The sequence below is a fragment of the Dipodomys spectabilis genome, unplaced genomic scaffold, assembly GCF_019054845.1.
Source record: "Dipodomys spectabilis isolate Male_0828 unplaced genomic scaffold, ASM1905484v1 ptg000147l, whole genome shotgun sequence".
In the NCBI taxonomy this organism is placed as follows: domain Eukaryota; kingdom Metazoa; phylum Chordata; class Mammalia; order Rodentia; family Heteromyidae; genus Dipodomys; species Dipodomys spectabilis.
In genome coordinates this window covers 4,516,978-4,541,088 of record NW_024870824.1, presented here as the reverse complement: position 1 = coordinate 4,541,088, position 24,111 = coordinate 4,516,978, and the positions used below count along the sequence as shown (strand labels likewise).

The following is a 24,111-nucleotide window of genomic DNA, read 5'->3' as shown; positions in this document are numbered from 1 at the left end:
TTCCTCCCTTCTTTCCTTCCCTCCTTCCCTCCCTCCCTCCCTCCCTCCCTCCCTCCCTCCCTCCCTCCCTCCCTCCTTCCCCATTCAGTTCACTCATATCATCCTATATTAGTTATACAGAAAGGGATTTTATTCTGATATTTCCATGGATGTTTACAATGTATTCCTATCAGGCACACCCCCGCCCCCTTTTCCTCTTTATTTTCCTCTTCCTACCTTCCTTCAAGCAATTTCAGTGGGTTTCATTGTTTTGTTTTTGTACATACAAACTATGCTTCCACCATAGCCATCCTCCTTTGTTAATCCTTGCCTTTCATGGTTTCTGATATATTACTGTGCCTAACTTGTTATTTTTTTTATTTTTATTGTGAACATACTGTACAGAGGGGTTACAATTACATGGGCAAGATAATGAGTACATTTCTTATCAAGAATTGCAGCCTTCTCCTTTGTTTACCCTTCACCTCCCTTCCCAGCCTCCCCCCGCCCCCCACTCAATCCTCCCCCCCCCCAAAGTTGTAAATTTCATTTTCGACATGACAACTTGTACTTCTCATTGTTGCAACGAGTCCACCTGTATCCTTAAATGACTTGTTTTTTACCTTCTCCTCCACAAATTATACCGACAAAATATAGTGAAAGCAGGGGTTATACTGTGGGGGAGGGACATACAAAGCAACAAAGAAATAATCTTATAAATGTGTTAGAAACAAATGCATGAAAGAAAAAAAAACATTTAAATACATATCTAAGGGTTCATTTTCCTAACATCACATTATCTGACCTTTTCTGCTTGATGTGCCTAACTTTTTATTTGCAAGTTGTTCTAGATGTGGTCAACAGAAGTCCCTTTAGTCCCTGTGCCCTTTAGATTTTTGTCCATCATTAGTTGTGTACTTCTTCCCTTTTGATATAGTATGGTATTTCAGGTGCATTTTGTATCTCTCTCCTACCCTGGTATCAGCCATGTCTCTAAGGAGCCCTGGTTCATTTGTGTGGGGAATGGTTGCAGTCTCTGTGCTGGGTGTAGTCATTACTGCTGGGAGAATTTGGCCACCTACCCTTTTCAAGTAGACAGCACGAGGCAATCTTTATGCTTATATACAAGCTTAGCCCACACTTCACATAATTACAAACACAAATGCATACATTTGTGCATGTGAAGCTGAACATACACATACTCATGCATATTTTAGAAATACTGAGTTCACAACATACCTCATATCCACAGGGTTCTTTCTTGCCTTCTTTCATTTCATGTTTTTATGTTCTTTCTTTGACCATGAGAATCTTGGCTCCCAGTAACAGTAACACATTGACTCATTCACTTAGATCTAAAATGCATATCAAATTTCAGAACCACTTTGGCTAAACCACTAAAATTATTTGCAGTTCTTTCACCCACATACACTATGTTGCCAAGACTAAGAGCTTCTACTGTACTGTGTTCAAAACTTCCACCCTCCCTCCATCTCTCCTTTTCCCCCTTCCTCCCTCCTTTTCTCTTTTCATTCCTTCCTTCCTTCCTCATTATTGTGGCTGTTTATTCACTCAAAATGCAATTAAGTTTATTTGTTTCAGTTAATGTTCAGTTCTGGTTCCCTTCCTTTCACATTCTTACTTGCTTAGTTGTACACTTTGAATAGGTAAAAGATTAGCATGAATGCAAAAGTCAAACTAGACAACAAAGACACACTCAGAGAAGTGTCATGTTCCTTCAGGACTGTTTTTCTCCCTTCCTTGTAGATGTGAATCTTTGCTGTTTTCTAGTTTATCTTTCTTGTGTTTCTTTTTATACACAGAAGCATTTTTTTCTTCTTTTTCTTCTTTCTTCTGGAAGTTGCATACATATAAAGTCCTTTGCATCTTTCTCCCATCTTTTTCTCTTATCAGTTTATTGCGTATTCCCTCCTTTCTTTTCTCTTCTCTGGCTCCTTTTCTCTCTCCTTTTCACTGAATCCAACGTTTGCATATGAAAGGCAAGTTCTACCACTGAGCCACTGGCCCTTCATTTTTGTTTTTTTGCAGGATCCATTGAGTATAGATTCCCTACTTTATTCAACCAATTATGTATGTTGAATACTTAGGTAGATTTCAATATCTTGCATTTATACTTTCTTCTTCATTCAACAACCATACATATATATTTTTAGAGACGAGTCTGTGTAGTAAGTTCCTTGGAGTGGTTTTGCTTAGTCAGAGGGTAAGTGCATATGTACGTTGTTTTTTTGTTGTTATTTCTGTATTCATCTCCCTGTCCTACTTTCCTCCCATAGTAGTACCATTTAGCATTTCCACCTATACCATATGAAAATACCAGAACTATAGATTTAATACTTGCCCTCCTCCAACTATTCTTAGAAATATTTGTGTCCTGGTGTTTGGTTGAAATTCTTGTGATAAACTACTAGGGTTCTGGTCAGGTAACATGGTTTAAGTCCAGGGCTCTCTTTACTATCTAACTTTGGACAATTCACTGAGCACCATTTTATCTACATTTTTAAATCTGCAGAATGAGAATTCTTTTACAGAGTTGTTGAGAGGTTGAAATCACGCAGTGAGAAGTCAGATATGTAATAGGAACCCAGTCCATGCCTTTGCATGGGGACTGTTTTGGTGGTGTGCCCTCTGAACAACTGGAATCTTACACAGGAAGTCCTGTGGGATCACCTTGTTCTCGCCAGGCTTGTCCTGTGACCATCTTATGCCAGGGCAGGAAGGAAGCCCAGATCTTCACTAGATGGTGTGTTTTGTTGACTTTCCTAATAACTAAAACACATAAGCCATTTGTTCAGAAAGTATTTGCTCATAATTATGCTTAGAAGGAATGAAAATCATCCTATAAAAAAGTTTAAATTGAGTAGCAGTGGGTCCTAACCAGATATACCTTCATTTAACAAGCATAACAATATTTATGAGACTATTTAACATTTGTAAGAAAGGAAATAAAACTTAATTATCATTAAAAACAAAATTTAATCTGCATTTATCAGAGGGAAATGTTGATATTTGGAAATATTATAGTTCCTCTAAAGAGCAGATGAAGGAGTGATAGAGTAGAAATGGTAACAGAAGTAAACCATCTGGATCCCTAGGTTTCCATCTGTGAATTCTTTCAATTAGGAAGAAACCTCAATATAATAGTTTTCCAAAGTTTCCTGAAATCTGATGTAACTGTTATTTAATGTTTTGGCTCGCATTTTCTTTTACTTTTTTTTAAAAGAAGAATTTTTTATTACCATCAATTTGTATAAGGTGGGGGGTGGTGGTTCATTTTAACATAACCATTTGTATACAATAGATCTTGATGAGAATTACTGACTCGGTCATTCTTCTTCCTCCTGTCTCCCCCTTCTCCAAGGCAGTCCCAAAAAGCTTCAGTGGTCCATTTTCATATGCATACATAAAATATTTTGACCATATTCACCACCTTTCACCCCTTTCTGTTTACGACCCTCCTCTTACTTGAGCTTATTCTCTTTTTGAATTTTGTGGAGGAAAAGAAATAAGAGGAGAAGCAGCATAATCTAACACATCCTTTGCCTTTTGTAATTTATGTTCACTGAACTAGGAGGAAATTTATCTATCAACAAATTAACTTATTCATCCAGAAAATGATTATCCATTTATTATGTATTTTCAAATCCACACATCTGACAATACTATAATATTTCTCTTGTTTGTACTTATTCTTTTGTGCTGGTCTTGGAGCTTGAATTTAGGGCCTTGGCGTTGCCCCTGAACTTGTTTTGCTCAAGTTAGTATTCTGCCACTTGAGCCATAGCAATACTTCTGGCTTTTTTTTTTTAACGGGGGCGGGGAGGGGCGGGGGGGGGGGGTGTTATTCATTAGGGATAAGAGTCTCACAGACTTTCCTGCCCAGGCTGGCTTCAAATTGTGATCCTTAGATCTCAGCCTCTGGTCTCAGTAGGTAAGATTACAGGTATGAGCCACTGGTACCCAGTTCCTGTTTTTATTTCTACTATGAAATGCACTTACAGACTGGAAACTAATTTTATTTTCTTAAGTGATGCTGAAGTGTTCAGTGATTCTCAGTTAAAATGTATTTGTATTTTCAAAAGAACTTAATAACTGATACGTGTACGTACATGTATAGAACAGTATTTATACGTACCACCATCTTTTCTAAACTAGAGTATTTAAAATACACTTCTGTGGAAAACAGTTTTGAGTCCAAATTAATTAGTAAAACAACCCACTACCTCTCCAGCTAATGGAGAGTCATGGAGCACAATGCCACATTAAAACGTGAAAAGGTATAGCCATCATTTCCCATGTTTATGGACCACAGAACCTCTTAGGCCACTATTAGAAGATACTCATAAGAACTATTCTCTGAGAGCATTATGCAACTACAAAGCTTGTAAGAATAATATATCTTCAGTGTTCCAAAATTGCTTTCTGACCTACTCTTCCCAGGTAATAACAAAGCTAGTAGCTTTGTTTTGAGGAAGCACTGAATTGGTTAGCTGAATTTGAACTTGTTGCCTATAGGCAACAAGATAAAAATACAGAAATACCTCTTTTGGTATCTCCAGTTAAAGAATACACCCACCCCACCTTGTTTCACTGCTTGCTTTGTCAGTAATTAAGAAGAACATTGTTGTAGTCATTTATTAGGCATCTATTTTTTCCCACCCATGCCTAAAGTAAGTTAAAGAGTTCATAATAGTAAATGTGTAAGTCTTGTATAGATTGAATGTAAAAAAAAAAAAAAAAAAGCAAAAGTTCCATAATACTTGGGACTTGTTTCTTTAGCTGCCCCCTCCTCCCCCACCTCAATGGAACATGAATCCTGTCTGCTGTCGATCTTCAAGTATTCATATGATGATTGCATCTTATCATTGTTAGAAGTACTGATCTCCTTGGTTCCTGAATAATAACCCACATAGTGTATACTTTGGGTATACATGGACCTTGACTATTCTCCTGACTTTGAATGTGGGTGAAATACACAATAATTCATCTCCTTAATATTGGGGAGGCTGTAGGGAGGGGAAGGGGAAACAAAGGAGGAGGCTACGATGTTTGATAAGAAATGTACTCATTATCTTGCCCATGTAATTGTAACTCCTCTGTACAGTATTTTCACAATAAAAAAAAAATTCATTTTCCCTTAAAAAAAATATTGGGGAGGCTGAGAAAGGCAGGGCATCCAGCTGTGATTGCTTCCCAAAATAGACGTAGGGAGAGACCAGATAAAGTACATGGATTACATGTGGTAGGGAGGGTCTGTATCAAAAACATAAGCTTGTGTGAGGGGCTGTAGTGGGATAAAGAGTGACCATGCCTCTTGCAGTTGGTTACATACTCTTCATTGTGTGTGTGTGTGGGGGGGGGGGGGGTACTTGTGAGAGATGCTGGGAAATGTAGATTCATTTCTTTAATCTTGCCAAGAGAATCATAGCCAGCAAAGACAGGTAAAGAGACTGACCAGAGGGAGTTCAGTTGGGAGTTGGTGGATATTCTATAACCTCTAGATTCTTAGAAATGATAGAAATGAGGGCTTGGGCTGGGAAGGTGGCTCAGTGGTAGAGTGCTTGCCTTTTGTGCATGAGGCCCTGGGTTCAATTCCTCAGCACCACATAAGCAGAAAAAGCTGGAAGTGGTGCTATGGCTCAAATGTTAGAGCACTAGGCTTGAGCTGAAGAGTTGAGGGACAGCGCCCAGGTCCAGAGTTCAGGCCCCACAACTGACAAAAAAAAAAAAAAAAAAAAGAAGGCTTGATCAAGTGTATATAAAGACTCAGGAGACAGTGATATTCACAAGATATCTGAATTATAAAAGCCTTAGCATGATTCATTGATAAAATTAAAAAGTACATTCAGAAAATAGCTTTGCTTCTGGCTTGAAATGACCATAGCTATAAAGATATTTGAATAATTTTGCAAAAAAAGCAAGCCTTGGCCATTTGGACAGCAAGGTACTTTAGCAATGGCTTGTGATGAGCTTCTCTTTTTTTGTGTGATGAGCTTCTTTAGCTAAGCAGCTGCTCATCTCTGGCTGAGTGAGTGGAAATATGCTAAGGGCCATGTCTATTTGGAAAAGGCTTAACAAGGGAGGGGTGGGGTGGAAAGAGACATGTAAAATGTCCTGCCAGTTCATTCATGCCAACAGTTACTGTGTGTGTGTGGCAAAAGTATACAGAATTTATTCAGAATACCTGGCTTCTATATTGCTTATGTTAATTCTCCTTTTGGCATTTGGATCTCTCCACCAATAATGAGAGGAAAAGTGGGCAGTTTGTCTTCAAGCCCTGTAAATAGAGAATGAGTTCATACTTGCATTTGCTCGTGGCAGAAAGAATTAAGAGACCTGTGGGAGGCTCTTTACTTCCTTTATTTTGTACCTAAAGAAACAGAAAAGCCTAATTCTGGTTGGAATTAAAAAGTGCCTTTTATCCTTCCATTAAGTGATGGTAGCTTAAGAATGTGTATTAAGAATTAAACTGTGACCAGTTTCTACTTGAAAAATAAAAGAATACAGACATTGGTGTGAAAGGGAAAGTGAAAACCAGCCCAATGGGAGCTTGAGATTTGGAGGAGATAGATCTCATTTTGTATTGAAAATTGAAAGCTTTTAAGTTTCTCCTCCTCTTTTGACAATTTGTATTTGGTATTTAATTATACCTTATCTATGAGTGATTTTGCTGAAATATGAAAGTTTATGTGTTCCAGACAAGTTATCTGTGGCCATCATTTCTTACAGTGGTAATGCTCAGTGTGTCCTGTGACACCTGGTACATCCTGTTGCAGAGAGAGAGGGGATGGTGGCCAAATCTCTGTGTGTGAGGAATGTGGTGGTTGGGGAGGGAGGGACAGCTTGTCTGTGTTCTTTCTTTGTCTTGACAATTTTTTTCTGGTAGAATGCCTTCACAAGCAGACTTAGTTTTAGGTGAGTGGCCTATGTATTATGTTTAGGATTATCTAATGCCCTGTAATAGAAATTGTGGTAGAATAGATTCGGGAAGGGACTTGGGACAGTGGTAGAAGGGAGATTGACTTGTGTCAGTCATTATGCACCAACTTTGGAAAGTTTTGCTTTACTACTATGCATATATCGTATCTATTTTAAAGGAAAACAGATTATTCTTTGAATATTTTCATCTCTGGACAGAATCCTGGGTTTTTCTACCTTGTCCTGCAAGAAACATGTGATATCTTCCTGTGAATTCATTGACTTCGCTTCCTCATCTCTAATTTTAAAATTTCTACTCATTTCACAAAAGTCACCATGAAATGCAGTGATCTTTCAAGCCATTTGACCGTTTGACCTTTGTCTTGTTTTGCCCCCTTCTCTGCACCCCCACAGCACTTTGCTGCCACTTTTCCATTAACATTCTGCTCTCCCTTCCTGAGCCCTCTTGTTTATGCCCAGTGCGATATCCAGTGTCAGTAGAACTAAGCAGCCCAATTTGCATTCCCTAGGTACCCCAACCCACTCAGCCTTTGCTTAGTGTCCATTCCCTCACCAGCCAAATCCCCCTGCTGCTTTCCCATTTGCTGTATTTTAATAGTTAGAAGCATTCGAGCCAAAAACAAACAAAAAAACCAAGAAAAAAAAAACACCTGAGAATAATCCTAAATTTCATCCTCCTATAATTTTGGAATTCCAGACAGCTTTACTGTAATCTGAGTGTGTTGGCTTTGTTTCCACCCTGTCTCTTCATTTTACAAGTAGCTCTTCGGTTAGACAGTACCATTCCAATTGCACTTAGGAGGAATTTCATGCATATAAATGTTCTTTCCTTGTTAAAAAGTGGGGGACAAATCATTTCAATGATCCCCTGCCCTGACAGTTTAGTGTTTATGAGTCTAGAGGAAGCTCATTCCAGAAGAATTGCCATGTTGGAGACTTGAGTTTGGTTTTTAAATTTGAAATGAAATGAGCAGTTATAGCACTTCCCAGAACATAGGGTTTATTGTTATGGCATTCATTCTGTATTTTGTTTGGTTTTCTGTTTAGTAACTTAAAAGTAATATCTTCTGCCAAATTAGGATTAACTTTAATATGTCTGCAATTTCTTACATATTCAATATATTAAATTAAACTCATTAAATAAACAGCTAGATTAAAATAACTAAGATTTATTATATCCTCATTATGTGACACTCGATGCTATCTTATCATTTAATTTAATCTGCCTGGTAATTTGAGGTAAAATGGAGAAGCTAGGTTCTGAGTTTTTTCAATTTGCACAGGTTATACTGCAGTGGCATGCCTCTTTCCAGTGATTTCTCCTGAGGCTCGTTAGACATCAGCTTTAGTATGACCTGTACTTCCCTGAATGTAGCAGAGTTAAGGACTGGATTTATAGGAATATCTTTTTATTGAGGGCTGAATTCTACAGTCTGTGATTTTTGTTCATCAGGGGCCATTTCTGATGGCAGGAATTTCAGGAGTCCAGTGCTATCACCAGGGTTATTCAGCCATTGGGTGATGCAAAAGTAGAGGGTAAAATGTTGGGCTAAGACTGAATGGAAAGTGATTTTAATGTGGTTTTCCAAAAATCATTACCAAGAGATAATTATTTGTTTATGTGATAATAATCTCTCTGCTGACTTCTTTTACCTACAGGAGGGCAGACATCTGAAAAGTATTATGGTCAATAACTCGTTCTTTCTTTTTCTCTGCCTCTCAGTGCAACGAAACCTCATTCTTTTTTGAAGCTCGAAGTAAAACCGCTTGCAAGCACCTCTGGAAGTGCAGTGTAGAACATCATACATTTTTTAGGTATGTTTTGTATATTTTACTGGACAGTTTTGTACACTGTACTAATAAATAAAAATAGTGTTTCTTTTTATAGCAAATATTTTGTTCTGTCTACAAACAACTGTAGAGATGTTCCTTTTTATTAATCTATTTTGACTCTTAATTTATTGTGGCACAGCACAGGGCTTACTAGAATGATGAAGGCATTTAGACAGAGGGGTCGAATGAGATTACCATGGAAATGGTGATAAGAAAGGAGAATTAGAAAGCTAAAAGCTGAGCTCTGGACCTTCCCTGGATTTGGAGGAAAGGAGCTGCTGACAAGACAGGAGAAACAGCAACCGGGATGATGTGTTATATCGTTGGAAAGGAGGAGCAGAATGCCAGGAATTATATGCAGTGTGCACAGGCAGAGGACGGGGGTGGGGGGGGGGGGGAGCGGCCGTGCCTTATGTAAGATGAAGTCAGAAAATGGGCTTATCAACACACCATCTTCATTGTTTCATGTCCTTACATTGTAAAGATAAAATAAGAATTTAACAGGTAAAACAGTCTTTATTTTTTTTAAAGGACCAAGGTTAGATTCTTTCTCTTATTTCTATTTATTTTAGGTTGAGCAATTTCTCTGGTATAGGAGAGAAATATTCTATAAAATGACCAGTGTCCTTCATATGATTTGTGTTAGGGGAAGGATGTGACCCAGAAAGCAAATCTAAGCCTTTGCCTTTAGTTCAGTGAGTCTATCTATTGATAGTACCCTGACATGAGGGCTGGGCATGGTGGTGCATGCCTGTGATTCCAGCTAGACAGGAGGGCAGAGATAGGAGGAGTATTACCATCTGAGGCTAGAGACCCTATTGGAAAATAGACTACATGAATAGGGGCTGGAGATGTTGTCAGAGTGGTAGAGAGGCAAGTTCAATGTCTTGAGTTCCAAACCCAATACTGCCAAACAATATTTTTTAAAAATGCCTTAAAACAGGAAAATACTGGAGTATACTATAAAAATGAATGAAGTACTGTGTCTAATGTGATTAGCTGCCATGGAGACCATAATGTGAGAAAATCAATTTAAGCAGAGGAAGTTAGTTGAGTCACAGCTAAAACTTCCTAGGGCAAAGACATATTTATATAATGCTTTGTAGAGGTATGAGTTGAGTATTTGATATTATTATACATATAACATAACATTCTAAGCTATGGCTCTGTTTCAGGTATTCTCTTAGTAATTGCTTATCATTTCTTGCCAATATTTAGAATAAATACAGTATTCTGATTAGTTTTGTTAAAATATTTTGACTAGTTTTGCTATATTTTCTAAATAGCTTTATGCTTAGATGTTGTAAAGTATCTGTGTTTATGAAGTTTTTTTTTCCTAAAAAAATTAGAATGCCGGAAACAGAATCAAATTCATTGTCAAGAAAACTTAGCAAATTTGGATCCATAAGCTATAAGCACCGCTACAGGTAAATGACATTTTTCCTCCCTTTGGAGTTTGTGCATGTAAATAAGTATTTAATTCAGTTGCCCTCAGACATGCATCATGACGTGTGTGATTTAATTGTTTTCTTTCTTCCATGCTTTGTAACTGTAGCAGTTTATTAAAGTTTTCTTCCTTGACAAACATGACTTTCTGATTGGACTATAGTAAATGTCTGCATTCACTGTACTAAGTTCAGGACTTTTAGAATATAGTTTATTATTTAGGTTTTCATTTTTATGTGGTTATAAATTATTTCTAATTATGATCTATAAGCAAGTAGATATTCTGAATGGTGGACATGTGTTCTTAACACATTCAGTTTATCACCTATTGACTACAATGTACCTTTTACATTATAAAACATATCAATACTTGATATACATATAGAGGGATCTATATGTGTAATATCAAACCATGTTTCTGAAGTACAATGTTACTATATGCGTAAAAACTGCTTATCATGATTATCATTATTGAGTTATAATTAAGGATCATTATTGTCTGAATGTTTTCCTTTTATTGCTTCATTTAATCATCAAAGCAGAGAAGAGGCTTTCCTCATGTCTGGCAGTCTCAGGCCACAGCCTTTGCTTTTACATCAGACAGCCTGATGATGCAGAAGCATGATAGTACTGCAGCTCGTGTCTTTTTCTAATGCTAGCAGTAAAAGGGGGACTGTGTTCTCTATTTTGAAGAAACATTTGTTTTGTTTCAATTCATTCTGTTCATCAGTGAGCCCGTGATGGGCAAGACATGCTGTTAGGATCCCAGGGATACAAAGAATGTGATCTAACCATTTCTCCCTTCAAAGAGACATTGTATTATGCTGTGAGGTAGGTTACCAGGCCTACACTACTAAGCATCAAGTAGAAATGGCACCCTGGAGACAAGACCTTCTTCTTATTCCATTAGAGATGTCACAGAAGACTTAAAAATAAATTAGTCACATGGACAGAACTATGACAGTTCTTTCACTTTAATAACTCTCTTAAATTTAAGACTAGAGTAAGAGTTATTAATATTAAATGTTAATATTAAAGTGATTAATATTATATGTTCAGTGCATTTCCCTAGCATAAAAAAACCAAATAGCAACAAAAAAAGTTTGAAAAGGTAAGTCTTAATGAGAATGGAGATTAGAAATCATGATTATATTTACTATTTGTAGGTATTGTTTATGTTGTTTATATATTAAACCCAAAAGATAGAAATAGATCATTCACAATTCCAAAAATAATTTTAAAAAGTAAATGTTGGAGAAATTAAAACCAAAAAGTTTTGTGATTGAATTCAAGACCTACTCCCAGTCCTTTAGTTTTTTTTGTTCAAGGCTGGTGCTCTACTTTAGCCACATCTCTACCTCAAGCTTTTTGGTGGTTGATTCAAGATAAGAGTCTCATGTATTTTTCTGCTTGAGCTGTCATTGAACCATGATTCTCAGATCTCAGCCTCCTGAATAGCTAGAATGATAGGTGTGAGCTAGAGCCTGGCAATTCTTCTATAATGTATTGGTTAATTCTTAAGTAGTTAACCCTCAGGCAAGATTAGGAGGGCTGAGGTAAGATTATTTACTTTTACATTTAGGATAGCTAACAGCCAGGATGGAAGCTGTTCTTTATTTGCATATAAACCTTTGCCAGGGTTAGAAAATAGGCAAACCTTTCTCCTGGTCACTAGAATGTAGCTGGTAAGAAGGCATCTGTCTTAGTGATGTTATGATTAAAATGAGAACATAAGCTGTAGCTGACTTCCACAAACATAACCATACATGATTCCCCAAATTTATTGAAATGCAAATGTTGTGGCTATTGGGAATTACTATTAAGAAGTTATTGAATTTTGCATATTAAATATCATTTCTTCCAAGCAAGTAATTAAAGGTAACCTTTGCAGAATTGGAGTCTCTGCTAAATCTTTTCTAATTTTATGGCTAATGTTGACTGCCTAGTCAATCTTAATGAAACCCAAATCTACATGTCTGTATGTAAGACTCACTAACCTTATACTAATTTTGGAAGAGATATGATTTGTTTCCCTTTACAGAGTTTAAGAGAACAGGTCTCTGACTGTTGGTAAAAGAAGACAGACAGATGGTTTGGGATTTAGCCTAGTGGAAGAGTGATTGTCTAATCTGAGCAAGACTCTGAGTTGGGTCCTTAGTACTGAAAAAAAAAAGATGACAGACAATAGCCCTTAATTAGCATTGTGTTCCTCTCCCTTTGTTGAGGCAATCTGGAACTATCCTGGAATGAAGGCAGAGCCCTGGACCACAGGCAGCCCAGCCCCTTTTATCCTGGAGGCTGTCAGAGTTGAGGGAAAAGACAGCCTCTCAGGAGACTGTAGTATGTGAGTGTGGAGTGGTGTGTGTGTGTGTGTGTGTATACAGTGTTCATATGTTGCTAGTGGTATATGGTGGTTTTGTGGATATACCAGTGGGTGCATTTTGCAACTTGAACAAGATTTCTAGTCTTTCTTTACATCAATGTGGAAGAGAGGGCTTGAAAGGTGGCTCAGTAGTAGAGTGCTTGCCTTGCATGCATGAGGGCCTGGGTTTGATTCCTCAGCACCACATAAGCAGAAAAAACCGGAAGTGGTGTTGTCGCTCAAGTAGTAGGGCACTACTCTTGAGCTGAAGAGCCCAAGGACAGTGCTTAGGCCTAGAGTTCAGGCCCCACCACCAACCAAAAAAAAATGTGGAAAAAATCCTTATATCTTTGAGGAAACTAGCAAATATACTTAAGAAGAGAAAAAACAGACATTTTTAATGATAAAGGACAAACAAATTTCAAAAGTTTTTGGGAGAAAGTCTGAGCTGAAATCCGACATTCTAATACTCTTGTTGTTCCTGTCAGAGATCAGTAATCTGAATAGGGAGGTGATTCATTCTGATGGATGAAATATTTTGTTATGAACTGATATCTCCTCCTGGGAGCCTCTTAAAAAAAATCATCCTTGCCTGTACCTGGCAAGGTAAGGTTTTGATGAGTGAATGAGTTGTATGGACTTTACACTCTAGAAGTAAGAACAAGGTCTGATTTCTCCCAACCTAGAGCTCAGATCTACACCCTGCAGGACTTCAGTAACCTGGAAACTCACATTTTATGAAACATGGAAGGGCCTAGGTCTTCAGGAGATCCCCTTTGTTGCAGGCGCTGTCACATGGTCTACTCAGTGATCTCTCAGAGGATGCATCATATTCCCAATTATAAATGGGAAATGGGAGCCTCTACTTCACAAATAAAATAATTGAATTAAATCTGAGATTTGAACCTAAGCACTTCTCTCCATCTTTCCTACTCCCTCACTTTGTGGCTGGGGGCTGTTAGTGTTGTTACTGAACATGGAAAGGGTATGTGTGTTAGCATATGAGGAATGTGACAATCATGGAAATAGAACTCTATCCTGTCCTAGGTGAGAGCCACCAGACATGCTAGCCACCACCTTGTACTGCTAGTCTCTACAAAGACACTTGCCCATTACTTCCTGCTACAGGGAAACAATACGACAAGGCTAGTATCACAGTAGGGCATGTGACATACATGGAGGAAGGGGAATTTCAGAAAGTTTGTTCTAGTCCTAGGTCCTATAAAGCCTATGGCAGATTAGTTTGTGTTTCTGAATTTAGGTATTAGTAATTTTGTGGTGTGATTTTAGTTTGTGTTTCTGAATTTAGGTATTAGTAATTTTGTGGTGTGATTTTTCTCATTTCTTGTCTGTTCCTGAAAGAGAAAAACCATGAGGAAAATTAGAAAAATAAAGTACAGTCACATAAAAATATCTCAGTGGTCTGCATGTTGATATTTACATGGCAAATATGTTTTTCTTCTGTTCATAAGGCACTCAGTGCCCAAGTCTTTCTGATAACAGAGCAAGTCTGGTGTGAGTATACTTTATCTTCATATTTCAAACCATTGTAAAAATGGAATGTTATTTATTCTTTGGATTTATTTTAGTTTTACAGAAATTTATGTTACCTTATATACCTTTGAGGGAAAAAAAAGCTGTTTCAAGTGAAAGAACTAGTTCCTTTCACCTCCAGTTCTTGTGAACCTGAACTCTTTTTTTTAAATATAATTTTATTGTTATTATTAAGGTATTGTACAGATAATGAGTACATACAGTCAGATAATGAGTACATTTCTTTTTTCTTTTTTATGGTCAGTTGTGGGGCCTGAACTCTGGGCCTGGGTGCTGTCTCTCAGCTCTTCAGCTCAAGGCTAGCGCTCTACCACTTGAGCCACAGCGCTACTTCTGGCTTTTTCTGCTTATGTGGTGCTGAGGAATCGAACCCAGGGCCTCATGCATGCAAGGCAAGCGCTCTACCACTGAGCCACCTTCCTAGCCCGAGAACCTGAACTCTTAGGGTGGAACTTGGCCTCTTCTCATGGTATCTCATACCAACTGGTGATCCCAGGTACCCATATACCAAATGGTGCTCCTCCAATGAAGAGACTTTTTTTTTTATAAGTGTTACAGGCATCTTTCTTTCTAATAAGAGCAAGTAGTGAGGCAGGAAAACATTTACAGAAGCTTGTGAGAGATGAATACTATACATTTTATTTAGTCTTATTGGGGGAGAAGAAGTTACCAATGTCCTATTTATGTAGGATCAATAGAACTTGGAGCCATAAGAAGACCTGTGGTTATAGTGAATCAAATTAGATATATTAAATGCATTTTCTGAGGCTTGGAAGGTGGTTCAGTGGTAGAAGGCCTGCCTTGCATGCATGAGGCCCTGGGTTCAATTCTTCAGCATCAGATAAGCAGAAAATCTGGAAGTGATGCTGTGGCTCAAGTGGTAGAGTGCTAGCCTTGAGCTGAAGAGCTGAGGGACAGTGCCCAGGTCCAGAGTTCAGGCCTCATGACCATAAAAAAAAAGCATTTTCCCCCTGTGCCTGAGAGGTATTTCCCTTATCATTTGCTAGCTTAAATCCAGCAGTTGTGGAATTGACTTTTAGTAAAATGAATATTTACTGACATTCAGCAAATGAAATCACATAATTCTTTGGGAATATTACTCGAGGCTAGCCCAGCTATTTTAGTCAGACTTTTTTTTTTTTTTTTTTTTTTTTTTTTACTGTGACAAAATACCTGAGAGAAATGAACTTGAAGAAAGATTTATTTTAGCTCATGTTTTCAAAGGTTTTAAGTTGGCTCCATTGCTTTGGGCCTGAGGTAAGGTACAACATAATGGTAGTAGTGAGTAGTGGGAAGACTGCTAGCCTCCTAGAAACAAGCAAGCTGAAAGAGAAAGAGGCCATGGACCAGATGTGTCTTTCAAAGGCATGCTCTCAATGACCTCTGTCCTCTAACTAGGCCCCACTTCCTCATAGCTCATGAAGTTATAAATTCATATATTTGAGTTAGTCAGTCTGCCTATATCTGTCTGTCTGTCTGTCTGTCTGTCTGTCTGTTTCAGTGTGTGAGTCCTGAGGCTTGAACTCATGGCCTAGCTACTGCCCTTGAGCTTTTTTTGCCCAAGGCTGGCCTCTACCACTTGAGTCACAGCTTCACTTCCAGATTGCGTGTGCGTGTACGCTCACGCACACGTGTGTGTGTGTGTGTGTGTGTGTGTGTGTGTGTGTGTGTGTGTGTTTAATTGGAGATAAGTGTTTCATGGATTTCCTTGCCTGGACTAGCTTCCAACTATGATCCTCAGATCTCAGCCTCCTGAGTAGCTAGTATTATGAGTGCAAGCCACTGGTAACTTAACCATTCTTAAATTTTGTGGCTTTGTGGGTTTTTCATTTGCTAACCAAAATGTTTAATTTTCAAGTGGCAGGACAGCTTTGCAAATGAGCCGAGATCTTTCTGTCCAACTTCCCCGGCCTGATCTGAATGTGACGAGAAGTCGAAGCAAGACCTATCCTAAAAGAATAGCACAAACCCAACCAGTTGGTAAGTCACAGTGCCCTGAGTCATTGGTGTAATCTTCTTCTAGTCCTGTGTTATATGATATGCTCAATGTTGACTTATGGTCCTATTGTCTTTTAATACTAACACTTAAAATTTGACCTTGAAATATATAAGCAGCTAGTAGTTATCAATGAGTAGATAAATAGTCACTTGAATCCTTCTGACCTGCTTAATGATTACACTTTGTTTTTGAAGGGGTTTTATTTTAAATCAAGTCTCAAATGAGTAATTTCTTAGTTTGGTGACTCTGAGATTGAATTGACATAATCTCTAGCAGAAGTATAAAAAAAAGCATCACTCTTGACCTAACTTAATTTCTATAGAATTCAGTTGCGTTTTATGTTATTGTGAATCTTCTTTTTGCTATGAAATACCATATAGAAAATATACACATAGACATTACATATCTGTGTATGAGTACATGTACATATATATGTAGACACAACAAGTTTAATTCAATCAGAAACTCTAAAAGTCCCTCATGACCACTTTCCTGATCATATTCTCAACATATCATCATCCCTGTCATGTATTAATATTTTTGCAGTATAATTTTACTATGTCTTTCATCTTTCCTTGGGAAAGTTAATTTTGCCTGTTCCTTTTTGCTTGTTTTTCTTTCTGTTTTTGGAGGTATTAGGGTTTCAACTCAGGGCCTCATGCTTGCTAAGCAAATGCGAACTATGCCCATAGCCCTTTTTTCCCCAATACTGTATTTTGGGGATAAGGTCTTACAGTTTATTTCTAGCCAGCCTGGACCACAGTCCTCCTATTTTAGGAAGTTCAATGCAGCTGGGATTAGAGATGCATACTATCATGCGCAGCTTATTGGTTGAGATATCACCTCACTAACTTTTTGTTTGTCTGTCAGAGATCCTCCTGATCTCTACCTCTAGAAGAACTGGTATTACAGGCATTACTATATCCATTCATATTTTACCTGTTTTGAATGTTATATGAAAATATCATACTATGTACTCTTTGGTGCTTTGGTTCTTTTTTAAAATTTAAGTTTATATGTAATGAGTACTAAAGTGCATTCATTTTTCTTGCTTTAAGTACCTAGTGTTTATTTTTTAATTCTACTGTTAGTGGCTATTTTGGGTTACCTATTTATTTTTGTTTCTAATGTTTATTCCTTTAATAAAGCCACCTTTGCAGTCAGATTTTGCATATGCATACTCAAAGCTCACAGAATTTTATTATAAAGTGATTCTTTCAATTTTTATATATTTTTATTATAAAAATACTGTACAGAGGGTTACAGTTACATGAGTAAGGTAATGAGTACATTTCCTATTGAGCATTGTTGCCTCCTCCTTTGTTTTCCCCCTACCATCCCTTCTCTCCCCACTTCCCCAACTCCCCCCACCCAAGTTATAAAGTTTATTTTCTACATAGTGTCTTGTACATCTCATTGTTACAGTGGGCCAACCTGTATCCTTGTTTCAGCATTTTCTTATTTCCCTTCCCCTTCCCAAATAGAAAAATGTATATACAAGATGCAGGGCACCAACATCAAATACAGGGAAAATAGAGGTTATGCCATGGGGGAAGAACATACAAAAGAAACAAAAACATCACATAGTACATTATAAATCCATTAAAATCAATAGCAAGAAAGATAAAAGCACTTGTGTCCCTATCTTGGGATTTATTTCACTCAGCATCATCTTATATGATCATATGTGCATAGCTTTTGACCTTTTCTTCTTGTCCTAGATGTATACTAGTTATTGCAAATAAGGGAAACCACGGGACCTATGTTTCTTTGGGCCTGGTTTACTTCACTTCATGTAATTTTTTTCCAAGTCTCTCCATTTCCTAACAAATGCTGTGTTGTCATTCTGTCTGATGGAGGCATAGAATTCCATTATATATATTACATTTCCTTGATCTATTCATCTACTAAAGGGCATCTGGTTGTTTTCATATCTTAGTATGGTAAATAATGCTGTGATAAACATAGTTGTTCTGGTAGCTTTAGTATAGTCTTATTTGTGATTGTTTGGGTAAATGCCCAAAAGTGGGATTGCTGGGTCATAGGGAGTTCTCTATGGAGTCTTTTGAGGAACCAGTGCTGTCAATTTTATAGTAAAATCATGGCTTACATATAGGTCACCCTTATTTACCTCCCCCAGAGCCCTTTCATTTATAACATCTTACAGTAACCCTGTGAGGTAGGCCAGGGTATACTTTCACAGTCTGCTGGTGAGAAAGACATGGCCTCAGTGGCTGAACAGATGTGGGTACTCTCTGTGTAGAAGCAAGAGCCCAGGGTTCCTAGATCTTTGTGTCATGGTATGTGAAATGAATGGAACTTTGAATGGCAATAGTGAATAACTGAAAATGAAATTACTGAATGAAAATTGAAAGCTAGGTGCCAGTGGCTCACACCTGTAATCCCAAACTACTCAAGAGTGTGAGATCTGAGGATCACAGTTCCAAAGCCAGCTTGGAGAAGAAAGTAGTTGAGACTCTTTCTTTAAAAAAACAAACACGTTTTCTTTCGTTATTAATTAATTTTATTTATTTTTTGTTTATGTGGTACTAAGGAATCAAACCCAGGGTCTCATGTATGCCAGGCAAGCACTCTACCACTAAGCCACAATCCCAGTCCTACTTGAGACTCTAATCTCCAATTAACTAACAGAAAACCAGAAGTGGCAATGTGGCTCAAAGTGGTAAAGCACTAGAGCAAAAAGGGCTAAGGGACAGTGCCTAGGCCCTGAGTTTAAGCCCCATGACTGACCAAAAAATTTAAAAAGGAAGAAAGAAAGGAAGGAAGTTGACATGGCACTCATTGCTTTGTTTAATCCTCATGCGAAGACTGAGAAACAAATGTATACATCTGTTCCACATTCATAGGTGTGAGAATGTTACCTCTTGTATTATTTCTAGAATCTCTTTAATCTGGCTATAGGTTCTCTCATTTCACAAGGCTGGGAAGACACAACTCCTTCTGATGGCTCTGCTATGGCAAAAATTAGAGACTTAAATTTACAAAGATTACCTTGCTATTTCAGTGTTGTTACCTTCTGAGGAAGTAAATTGTAAAGATAATTTGGTCAGGATTACTGAGGAGCAAGCGTATTGTGCACTGATGATCACCTTGTCTGAATATAAGGACACAATACACTCAAGCACAGCAAGTTATATGAAAAGGATTTTGGATTTACAATAAGGTAACAAGGACTAAAGAAGCTAGTTCCCCAATGCTCAGTAAAGCCGACTGAGGCAGACAGAACTCAGGTAGAACTCCCATCTAGGGTGCTTTAGGCACTTCCTCTCTGCTTCATGATATGGCATCTCCTACATTCTATAGTTATTCTTGATAATTACAGGTCAGAAAGGAAGTACTAAGACCACCCAGAGAACTTTCCTACAACTATGAAATAAATATGTGTTTTAGACCAAGAATTCTAGTCTTCTAATGTCTAGCCTTAGTATAGTATATTTAGCATAGTATACCTAGTATTTCTTTTTATATAAGCAATCTTAAATCCCATTTGGATCAACTAAACTGTAGTACAATTAGTAACCAAATTTTCCAGTCGTCTAGTGTTTCTGAACACCATGCTTGCCTCATGAAACTAGCCTGAGACCCACTGAAAATACCAAGTGTTCACTTGGTACTTCATTCCATTTGTGGCATAAGAAATCATGCATCCCCTTTGTGCAAACCTCCATAGATTGTTCTTTTTTTTCCCCCCTCTCTTTATGTCCTGGGGCTTGAACTCAGGGCTGGGTACTATCCCTGAGATTCTTTGGCTCAAGGCTGCTGATCTGCCACTTGCACCACAGCTCCGCTTCTGGCTTTGTTAGTTTATTGGAGATAAAAGTCTCAAGGACTTTGCTGGTGGGTCAGTTTATTGGAGATAAAAGTCTCAAGGACTTTGCTGGTGGGTCTGGCTTCACACCTCAATCCTCAGATCTCAGCCTCATGAGTAGCTAGAATTATAGGCATGAGCCACCAGTGTCTAACTTTCTCATGCACTTTTATGAAAATATCTGCAAATACTTGCCTTCAGAATATTTTTCCCTGTTTATTTCTTGAGAGGCAGAAAAGAGACCTCTTCTTGGAAGCCTAAATGCTTGAAGCCAGATTTAAGGACAAGGTTTTTTGTTTGTTTTTAACCATTGTTTGTTTTTGTTTTTCTGTGACTTATTATGGCTCTAGCCATACAGTTCTCAGAGAATACCCTGGGACAGTATTGAGCTGTTACTTCTGAACTGATCCGCACTGAGGCCAACCTTTGCTCCACATTGGAGCATAAGAAAAGTTCCCCACAGAAAGGTGTATGGCTTGACCTTATTCACATGCATTCCTCCTCCTTCAGGGGACAGAATCCAAGTAGCTACCTCATGCTGGATGTGTCCCCCCTGAGGACCTTCTTTTAGAAATATAACAGATTATGCTTTTATCATTACAAAATAACTTGCACATTTTTATAAAATTTTTTAAAAACTTAGAATCTTCCTTCTTAAAAATAATTTAATTCTGTATTGATAATAATAAATTATATTGTTACCGCCTTTTAGTTGTTCATATATCTTTTGGGAGAAAAAAATGGGTATAGTATTAACACCCTGTTTTTCTTATTTAATATATCACAGATATGCTGTATATCTTTAAGTCTTCCACAGTACTATTTTAATGTTTCTATAATATAATGTTTGTATAGATATATGTATAGATGTGACATAATTTACTCAGCCATCTTTTAATTCTTGGGTTCTAAAGCTATTCAAATTTTTGAAACTAAAAGTATAACAAGTAAATATCTTTAGAGTATATCACTAAGTATTCATGACTATTCATTGTATGTGTTTTAAATAGTGCTGAATAGCCATCATTTTCATTCTCTAGGAGGATCAAACACTACTGTGTTTAAAACTAAGACTATTTTTTATTGTATTGATTTTTTTATTGTGAAAATACTGTATAGAGGGGCTGCAGTTACATGGGCAAGATAATGAGTACATTTCTTATCAAGCATTGTTGCCTCCTCCTTTGTTTCCCCTTCCCATCCCTTCCCATCTCCCCTTCCCCAGTCAAAGTTGTAAAGTTCGTTTTTTGACATAATGACTTGTACATCTCATTGTTGCAATGGGTCCACCTGTATCCCTATTTAAACGATTTGTTTTTGCCCTTCCCCTCCACAAATTATACCAACATCAAATACGGTGAAAGCAGGGGTTATGCTGTGGAGGAGGGATATACAAAGCAACAAAGAAATCATCTTTTTTTTTTTTTAATCCAGTCGTGGGGCCTGAACTCTGGGCCTGGGTGCTGTCCCTCAGCTCTTCAGCGCAAGGCTAGCACTCTACCACTTGAGCCCACAGTGCCACTTCCGGCTTTTTTCTTTTTGCTTATGTGGTGCTGAGGAATCGAACCCAGGGCCTCACGCATGCAAAGCAAGCGCTCTACCACTGAGCCACCTTTCCAGCCCAAGAAATCATCTTATAAATATGTTAGAAACAATCGCATGAAAGCAAAAACATTTGAATACTTATCTTGGGGTTCATTTCACCTAACATCAACTTATCTGACCTTTTCTGCTTGTCTCAAACATATACTAGTTATTGCAAATAAGGGAAACCATGGGACCTATGTTTCTTTGGGCCTAGCTTACTTCATTTAATATAATTTTTTCCAAGTCTTTCCATTTCCTAACAAATGGGGCAATGTCATTCTTTCTGATGGAGGCATAGAATTCCATTGTGTATATATACCACATTTTCTTGATCCATTCACCTACTGAGGGGCATCTGGGTTGGTTCCATATCTTAGCTATGATAAATAATGCTGCAATAAACATAGTTGTGCTGGTAGCTTTAGTATGGTCCTGTTTGTGATCATTGGGGTAAATGCCCACAAGTGGGATTGCTGGGTCATAGGGGAGCTCTATGTGGAGTCTTTGGAGGACCCTCCATACTACTTTCCAAAGTGGGTGAAAAAACTAAGGCTATTGTAAACACATTTCACTTTGATTTTGAATTTAGCTCGAATTTTCAAGCCTTGGTCCACAATATGGTGACATGTTCTAGAGATTCAGAGATGACCTTCCCTGTGACTGGTATATAGCAAATATCAGTGATCATGGTTGCAGTTGCTGTAGGCATATATGAGGGATTTGTTCTTCTTCTTCTTTGGGGGAGGAGGGGTGGAACTCAGAGCCTGAGTGCTGTCTCTGAGCTGTTTTTGCTCAAGGCTTACACTCTGCCACTTTGAGCAACAACACCAATTCTGGTTTTCTGTTGTTAATGGACTTTCCTGCCCATTCTGGTTTTGAAATGCCATCCTTAGATCTCAGCCTTGTCAGTAGCTAGGAATAATGATGTGAGCCATTGGCCCCCATCTCTATTCCATTTTTCAAATGTTTCTTTTGTTCTTGTATTTGAAATGTGATCTACAATGAGTCTGGATTGTGCTTTGTTGGTAGAGAGTAATCCCAAGCTGTCTCTTCAGGTGGTAATGGGATTTTAACTTGAAGGAGAATATTTGAAGAAATTCCTCTAGACTTTACCTGCTTCTGTCAGTGCTGTGCTTCTTGTCCAGTTGTTCCTTGTCCAAGCTTGCCAGGCCACATGAAGGTGGGCAGTCTGTGTGAAGCTGGTCTCAGAGAGCAGGAGAGGGGTGGGGTCTGTGATGAATCTGACCCTTGGGGGGTCAGCCTGAGCAGAAAGGCAGAGACTAGCCTGTCCTGGCTCTCTCCTCCTCTGTTGGCTGCGCTAGATTATAATTGTTCTGTTTTGGGGACTTATTCATGGGTATTTGTGCCTTGCCCTTTCTAAGCCCAGGAGAATATACCCATGATAGCAAGACTTCTAGTGTTTCTAGAAAGGAACAGTAGCTTCTCATTTGTTAAAAATGTTTATGAGTTTTATCCCCAACACTGAACAAAACCAAAAGAGTTTTTGTTTTTTATTTTTTGAATTCACTTAGGAAAATACTTTACTACACTCATTTAAATTTTTATATAAAATATTTACAAAGTATTAGCTGATTTTTTAAAGAAAGCTTCTTATGAGCTTTTTAAACTCAAGGAAAACTTTGACTTTTGGTAAAAATGGAGTTCTAGTTTAAGAAGATGATTTGTTGTTGTTGTTGTTGAGATATTGTTTGAACTCAGGGTCTATACTTTCTAGGCAGGTGCTCTACCACTTGTGTCTTTTTGCCAGCCCATTTTGTGCTTTATGTCCATGTTGACCTGGACTGTGATCTCCTATTTTGTCCTTCTCCATATTGCTGGGATGACAGGCATATACCACTGCACTAAGCCATTGTGGTTCCTCCCTAGCTTGGGATGAGAATTGTGCACTACAATGCTCAGCCGTTGATCAAGAAGGAATCTTGTGACTTTTTTTTCTTTTTTTTGCCTGTACTGGACTCAAACATCCACTCTCCCCATCCCCCCCCCAAATATCCCAAATACCTATGGTTATAGGCTTGAGATTATCAAGCCTGTAATAAGATTTTTTTTTACTCTAATAGGGCCAGTTATTTTTTTTTGTATTTTTTTTGTGTGTGGGGGGGGTCCAGTCGTGGGGCCTGAACTCTGGGCCTGGGCGCTGTCCCTCAGCTCTTCAGCTCAAGGCTAGCGCTCTACCACTTGAGCCACAGCGCCACTTCCGGCTTTTCTTTTCTGCTTATGTGGTGCTGAGGAATCGAACCCAGAGCCTCAAGCATGCAAGGCAAGCGCTCTACCACTGAGCCACCTTCCCAGCCCAGTTATTAATTTTTACAGGCTGAATTCTGCTATCCTTTCTTAAATGACATTTTACAACTAGTTTTTGGAATTAGTATCCATTTAGCATTTACATATAATAAGAGCAAGTTGTAATAGAAAAAAAATTGTTACTTTGGGTTACCTTGTATCATTATAGTACAAGCCTTTTTATTTCATTCTTTTTCTTTTCCTGAAGTTAAAGCACTTTAATCTGATTAGATGACTGCTTCCTTTAACCTGTACTCT

At 38.0% G+C, this 24,111-nt stretch overlaps 1 protein-coding gene across 3 annotated transcripts in view; it reads left to right on the top strand.

Moving 5' to 3' along the window:
* The window catches only part of Epb41l4a (erythrocyte membrane protein band 4.1 like 4A), a 238,135-nt gene that overhangs the window by 150,357 nt on the left and 63,667 nt on the right, over positions 1–24,111 (top strand). For all 3 annotated transcript variants that reach the window (XM_042692096.1, XM_042692095.1, XM_042692094.1), the window contains exons 10-12: positions 8,663–8,754; positions 10,122–10,199; positions 15,993–16,114. In XM_042692096.1, the coding sequence (XP_042548030.1) occupies positions 8,663–8,754; positions 10,122–10,199; positions 15,993–16,114 (292 nt within the window). The remainder of the gene's footprint in view (positions 1–8,662; positions 8,755–10,121; positions 10,200–15,992; positions 16,115–24,111) is intronic.